This window comes from Cupressus sempervirens, chromosome 10 (assembly GCF_028749045.1).
Source record: "Cupressus sempervirens isolate cs-2001-9-10 chromosome 10, ASM2874904v1, whole genome shotgun sequence".
NCBI classification, from domain to species: domain Eukaryota; kingdom Viridiplantae; phylum Streptophyta; class Pinopsida; order Cupressales; family Cupressaceae; genus Cupressus; species Cupressus sempervirens.
The window spans coordinates 641,593,847-641,601,087 of record NC_143127.1 but is presented as its reverse complement, the minus strand read 5'-3'; the positions used below and the strand labels follow the sequence as shown (position 1 = coordinate 641,601,087).

The window sequence follows — 7,241 nt, the reverse complement described above, 5'->3', positions numbered from 1 at the left end:
CGGAGGAGAGAAACATGAACTAGGGTGACAAAGGGGGAGGGAGAGGGAGAAAGAGGGAGAGAGAGGGAGAGAGAGAGCGAGAGTGGAGGAGACGAGGACAGGCATCCACCTAGAGTTGGAAAGCGAGGGGGAAGGGGGAGAGACGGTGGGGTGCAGCGGGGAGCCAAGAGAGAGAAAAGCGGAAGAAAAAGGGAGGGAAGAAACCCGAGCTAGGAGGAAAGAACGCGAGGCGAAAGAGGAGGGAGGGAAGACAACAGAGGATGCCAAGAGGTGTTCAAGTTCCAGCCGTCATCGCGATTGAGGTTAGAAGGGTTGTTGAAGATTTCAATAGCCTCTTTGAGTTTCCTCTTGAAGAAGTTTCTTAGTAGAGGCCTCAATTTCTCTATCTCTCCCCGCTCCATTCCTCACATCGATTTTCTAGTTGAAGTGGAGAATGCGGCTCATTCCCTCCCCTCCGCTATCGTCGAGATTGTTAGGCAAGATTGTGCGGTTGCTTTAAGGCATGCCAAACCTCCCAAGTGTAATATCCCCCGTTCTGAGTCTCTTGCCTTCCAACACCTTCTTTGCAATCATGACCTTGTTATCTCCAGGGTGGATAAAGGCAATGCCACTATTATCTTGGATAAATCGGACTATATTTCCAAGATGTATGACCTTCTCTCAGACCCTGACAGCTATAGGGTTGTTCATCACAACCCATGCAGTAAAATCTTGAAGAAGGTCAAAATGGCCATCGCCAACTCCTCTTTTGACGATGCCACCAAGAGGCGTCTCTTGCCCTCTAAAGAGCTTACTCCTCGTATCTATGGCATCCCCAAGATCCATAAATCCAACATTCCTTTAAGGCCCATTGTGGATACTATGGGTTCCCCTACCTACAAGCTAGCCTCTTTCTTAGCTAAGCTCTTATCCCATCATGTCGCTAATGTTGACTCATTTGTCAAGGACTCGCAACACTTTGTTGATTTTATCTGTGATGCCTCATGCGATGATAGGGATATCTTGGTTAGCTTTGATGTTGTTTCCCTCTTCACCAAAGTCCCCATCATCGATGCTATTGACATCATCAGTCGCAAGGTCAATTCTGAGGTTGCCTCCTTGTTAGAGTTATGTCTTCGATCCACTTTCTTCTCTTTCCAAGGGGTTATTTATGAGCAAGTGGATGGTGTGGCCATGGGCTCGCCCCTCTCTCCACTTGTTGCCAACCTCTATATGGAACATTTCGAAGACATTGCTTTGCGTTCTTCCCCTCTCAAACCTAAATGGTGGAAACATTATGTTGATGACACCAACGTTTTTTGGCCCCATGGCCTTGAAAAGCTTGAAGAGTTTCATGCGCATCTCAATAATGTGGCTTCTTGCATTTCTTTTACCAAAGAGGTTGAATCTACCAAGTGCTTACCTTTTCTTGACATCTTCATTTTCAGGAAACCTGATGGTACCTTAGGTCGCAAGGTTTTTCGCAAAGCCACTCATACCAACCGCTATCTTCATGCTGCTTTGCATCACCACCCTAGCTAAAAAGTGGGCATTATCAAAACCCTTGCCTTGAGAGCCTTCCATATTTGCGATGTACACAACTTAGACCTTGAGCTTTCCCACCTCCACCAAGTCTTCATATGGAATGGCTATTCACACAAACAAATCTCTCGGGCTTTCAATCTTGCTAGGACTTTCTTGCACGCCTCCTCACTCCCTTCCTCTTCTCCCCCAGACCCCTCTTCATTTGTCTCTCTTCCTTTCATTGCCGGCATCTCTCGCAAGATTGCCAAGATTCTTACCAAGCATGGTGTGCGGGTGGCTTTCAGACCCTTGACCACCTTGAAGAATTGCATCCCCTCGCTTAAAGACCCCAGGGATGTCTTCTTGGAATCGGGAATTTATAAGATCCAGTGCTCTTGTGGCACTCCTTATATAGGTGAAATAGGTCGCTCTATCCACACGAGGATCAAAGAACATGCTGCTGACATTAGGCATGAATGAGTGGCCAAATCAGCCCTGGCAAAACACTCCGCCTCCACTAAGCATCATGTCTTCCTAGAAAACACTCATGTTGTGTGCAGGGAAGACAACTTCTTGAAGAGGAAACTCAAAGAGGCTATTGAAATCTTCAACAACCCTTCTAACCTCAATCGCGATGATGGCTGGAACTTGAACACCTCTTGGCATCCTCTGTTGTCTTCCCTCCCTCCTCTTTCACCTCGCATTCTTTCCTCCTAGCTCGGGTTTCTTCCCTCCCTTTTTCTTCCGCTTTTCTCTCTCTTGGCTCCCCGTTGCACCCCACCATCTCTCCCCCTTCCCCCTCGCTTTCCAACTCTGGGTGGATGCCTGTCCTCGTCTCCTCCACTCTCGCTCTCTCTCTCTCTCCCTCTCTCTCCCTCTTTCTCCCTCTCCCTCCCCCTTCGTCACCCTAGTTCATGTTTCTCTCCTCTGGGTTCCTTTTTTCTTCTCTTTGTTGATTACCTTAGGTTTTTGTGGTCTGCACTTATTTTTACCTTTATTTATTTTTGTATTCCTTTCCGTTTATTTTTATTTTTTATTATTATTTTGAATTCTTTTTACTTTCCATTTTTTTCTTCTTCTTTTTAATCTCTCATTTTTTATTTTTTATTTTTTATTTTCTTTATTTTTTATTTTTTTATTTTTATTTTTTATTTTTATTTAAAATTTTAATGCTCTTTATTTTTCATTTTTCCTTTTCTAATTTCTCTTTTCCAATTTTTATATTTCTTTTCGTTCACTTTGCTGTCTTCTTTCCTTTTTATCTTTTTATTATTTATTAATTTATTTTGGTTGATTTTTATTTTTAATTTTGATTTTATTTGATTAGTTTTTATTATTTTTATTTATTTATTTATTTTTATTTTTATTTTTGTTTTACATATTTTTGGTTTTTATATTTATATTTTTATATATTTGTGGGTATAATTTTTTCTTGTTGTTTTATTTTTGTTTTTCTGATTTTTTATAATTATTTATTTATTATTACTTGTTATTCGCATTCCATTTATTTATTTATTTTTATTTTTTATTTTTTAATATAGGCTCTTATGTTTTTATTGCCTCACCCCATTTTCTTTTTCTTTTTATCATTTTTATTTTTTGTTTCTCTTGTTCTTTTTATTTTTTAGTTTTTACACTTTTGTTCTTTCACTTCTAGTATTTTTGGTTTATATATATATATATATATATATATATTCTCATAGATATATATATTCATATAGATATATATTTATTCATATAGATATATATATAATTTTTTGTTTTTTGTTGTTGTTTTTTCTTGATTAACCGGCTTGGGTATATATATATATATATATATATATATATATATATATATATATATATATATATATATATATATATATATATATATATATATATATATATATATATATATTTATTTATTTATTTATTTATTTATTTACGTATTTATACTTTTATATTTTATTTTTGTTTTCCTATCATTTTCATTTCTAATCCTTTCTTCCTTCAAAAATTTCTTCTTTTTTTGACTTCTCACCCTCTCCGTCCTCCATGCCTCCTCCGTCTCCGTGCCCTTTCCATCTCTCCATCCTCTTTTATCCCCTCTCTTAGATCTGCATTCCATTTTTTGCTCTCAGTGACTCAGTGACATCCTGATGATGGATCATACAGTATGATCTGAAACGTTGATGAAAAAACTCTCACACAATCTTCCCCAGAAATTAATACAATATTCATGGATTGTGGAAATCTGTTTGCTTTAATTGATCATACCCATTTTTGGTCTACAGTTGTGCTTGTGTTTGAGTTCTTAGTTCTAGGGTGAATTTTTCCCTAAGGAAAATTCTTACAATTCTAAATATGTACTTTTTCTTATTTTTAACAAATTCTTTGACAACAATTTATGTTTCAATTATTGTTAGGGCCTAAGATTTAGAATTAATGTAATTTAATTTTTATGATCATATAATTTCTTGAATTCATCAACAAAGTACTAAGTGGAATCCAAAAAAAAAACATTTCAATTCTCTATTGGGGGCATAATCATATTTTATACCTTAATTTTGGATATAGTAACTATGGGAGAGTATTTGAGTTGTGAACATAAAATTGAGAACAATGTTACCTCCAAAACTACAACCATATGATCTTCGGGAATAGAACATGCCCAAGCCATAACCTAGTTCAATTGATCTAGTTGTTGATTAGCTGGATTCATTACAAATTACTCCTATAGAATTGTCATCAAATTAGGTATGATCAAATGAAAAAAAAGTTGTTCTATAGTGCCCCACCCAAAGATCCTTGGAAACAAGGATTAATATAAGCTAAGGTAAAAAAAAAAAATTGAACAAGTATGAACGCACACAACAAAAAACATACAAGGATCATAAAGATTGCAATGGAAGACTAACCAAACATCTCGACACCAACAAATCTCTAAATGCCACTACTAGCCAATATGACTAGCACCAGAAGACGCAAAACTAAATTCAAATTGAAACATTCTAAATTCAATATACAATGCCAAAAGATTGAAGAGCACCTAATAGGGTAGGCAAAACACATCCCAAAAAATTTGGATCTTACTGAAAAGTTCCCGCTATCCACTCAAATAGGTTTTTACAAATACCAGGCGATACTTTAAAATAGCTCTATGTGATACTTTCCAGTATCATATGATCTTTCTCAAGAAGGGATGCAAAAATTTTAGGGTTTGGGAAACACTCCTCAAGAGGGCGTGCGATATTTTACCAGTATCATACAACTTTTTTCAAAGGGGGTTAGATACTTTCCAATATTACACCACATTTCTTCTTAAGATGTGCGATACTTTCCAATATCGCACATAACTCTATTAGGCATGTGACAAAATATTGTATCGTCCCATGTTGACACATGGTTACTCAAGAATACAAGAAAGAAACTCTAAGGATGATCTATAGAGTAAACTAAAGTTTAGAACATTCATGTTAGGTAGCACAAGATCAACAATTTGAGGTATAAACACTCAAACACAATACTAAAAGATGGTAATGCAATTTAACAATCTAACAATCACTAAAGGGAAAGTATAGAAGGAAACATCACAATGTATGAAAACAAGATCACAATAATAAAAATAACATTGCAATAAATAGAACAACCAAACTAGGTATGGAATTCCTCCCAAACATTATAACATCATAAGACCATTTTGGGCCTTAACCATACCATGTGCATAACATCCCATGCTACAAATTAAATAGTTAGTACTATAATATAAGGATGTCACTACTAAAACATGTTACAACATAAACATAAGGAAATCTAACATGCTAAAAGAAAATCATAAGATAATCCTACAAATATAAACAACATCATTTATCATATGCTAATCATTATAATATGGAAATGCATCAATAAATAAAACCATGTAAACATGATAAACAAGCATCCTAGTGAGAGCATAAATCACAAAAAAACATACTCTAGAACCTAAAATGCCAAGTGAGAACATCTAGCCACAAGCACACTAGGACAAATGACTATCTCTATACACTGGTCCTTAGTAGTGGTATAGGTAGCTATGCCTCCCAATCATGTGGAACCCATAGGACCACACCAGTTGTGCTGATTGAGATAATGATCCAACCACAAACACACACAAATATGATGACTGAAACCAAGACATAGACAATGCATAATCTATTGGTCCTGGTCAAACACTCAATGGGCTACTAAGTAGGGGCTGACATCATGGAAAGTTTCTTGGCATCGACAATCCCAAGCTTGAATCATGTGAATTCAACTCCCTCAATGAAAGGCTCAAGCACAAAACAATTTTTATTATCTTAAGTTTTATTACCACCTAGTGTTTTATTTAGTTATCACCTAGATAAAGCTCCCTCTGCCAACCTATGGCACCATGATCGCTAGGCTACAAGATAGAAACCCCCTCCATATGCTACCCTACCCTACCCATGCTCATCCAACAATGAGTGCTCGTTGGCATGAAAAATCCCAATCCAACTCCAATGATCATAACTTTCAAAAGTACCACAAAAGATCGGGCATCGCAAGTCACTAGAAAAATGTACACACATGTACTTATGTGTGGCACACCACCATCATGAAGATCCTATCACATGGACTAGATGGGAACACAATTAGATATTCACTCAACCAAAAATAGACTCAGGAGGACAGATGGGGCACGCATCCAAATGCAACATAAAAGTGCATCAATGGTCTAACTAACATCCAAATAGATGATCCAAGTTCATGACTAACATTGTGCCAAGAAAACCTAAGAAAATAGGGTGGCACACAAAATGAGGTAAAAACCTCCAAAATAGAAAAACCTTAAAATTAAAACCCATTTGACCTTTGGGTATAAAAACCCCGAAAATTCAATAATATTTGGGTTTAGACACCTTATGCAAAAATGACCAACATAAAGATGTAAAACCCCAAACCCCCATCCCAAAAATTGGAAAAATGTCCATACCCAACCAACTGGGTAGAACTAGCAAATAGAAGTGGAGGGGAACACTAGTTCTCAGTCTCCAGACAAAAAACTACCAAAAATAGAACGTGAAACAAAGCTGAAACAAGAAATCTAGAAATCCCTACCTATCAACAAAAGGGGCAAAAATTGAAAACAATATAGTAAAATAAATCACCCACTGAATCTACCAAAAATCATAGAAAAGAAAGGTCTACTTTAGCTGGATCTAATAAGACTAATCTCATGAAAATTCCATGCTCACAACTATCTGAATGAGAAGAAGACCAATCCTTCTAGAAGCGGATTTTTGAAAATCTCTCCAATTTTCTAATTTTTAAAATAGAACAGTGAGGAATCAAATTCCTCTTTCCAAACTTATTCACTCTCTAAGTGAATAGTTGATTAGGGCATATAGCTAGTTAGACTAGCTAGACTCCCAAACAACCCAAACAAAAATAGGTTATTCCTCATAATGGGAATTCACATAAGGCAAAGCTGCTAGAAATTAAATTTGCAAAAATTTAAAGCCCAAAAACCCAAAATTATAGAAAATCACTTAGCAACTTACATGACAATGTGAACCTCTAAATGTATAGACACACTCACTGGTCTAATCACATAATGTGGATGAGTTCAGATTTAATAATTACTAAAAGCTTTAATTTAAACAATTTAATTAAGGTACACCAAAAATATAGGGATGACATTGGTAAAATATGAATAATTGAATCACTAACTCCATGTGCCACTACTAGGGATATAATTC

At 36.2% G+C, this 7,241-nt stretch overlaps 1 protein-coding gene across 1 annotated transcript; it reads left to right on the top strand.

The window, feature by feature from the left end:
* The first annotated feature begins 726 nt into the window (after window positions 1-726).
* Window positions 727-1,521, top strand: LOC149535469 (uncharacterized). Its single transcript, XM_089806136.1, has one exon. It carries the CDS (start codon window positions 727-729, stop codon window positions 1,519-1,521), a length of 795 nt encoding a protein of 264 aa, XP_089662262.1.
* Window positions 1,522-7,241: the final 5,720 nt, after the last annotated feature.

Coding starts and splice junctions, on each gene's coding strand:
- LOC149535469 (XM_089806136.1), top strand. CDS start 727: ATGGCCATCGCCAACTCCTCTTTTGACGATGCCACCAAGAGGCGTCTC.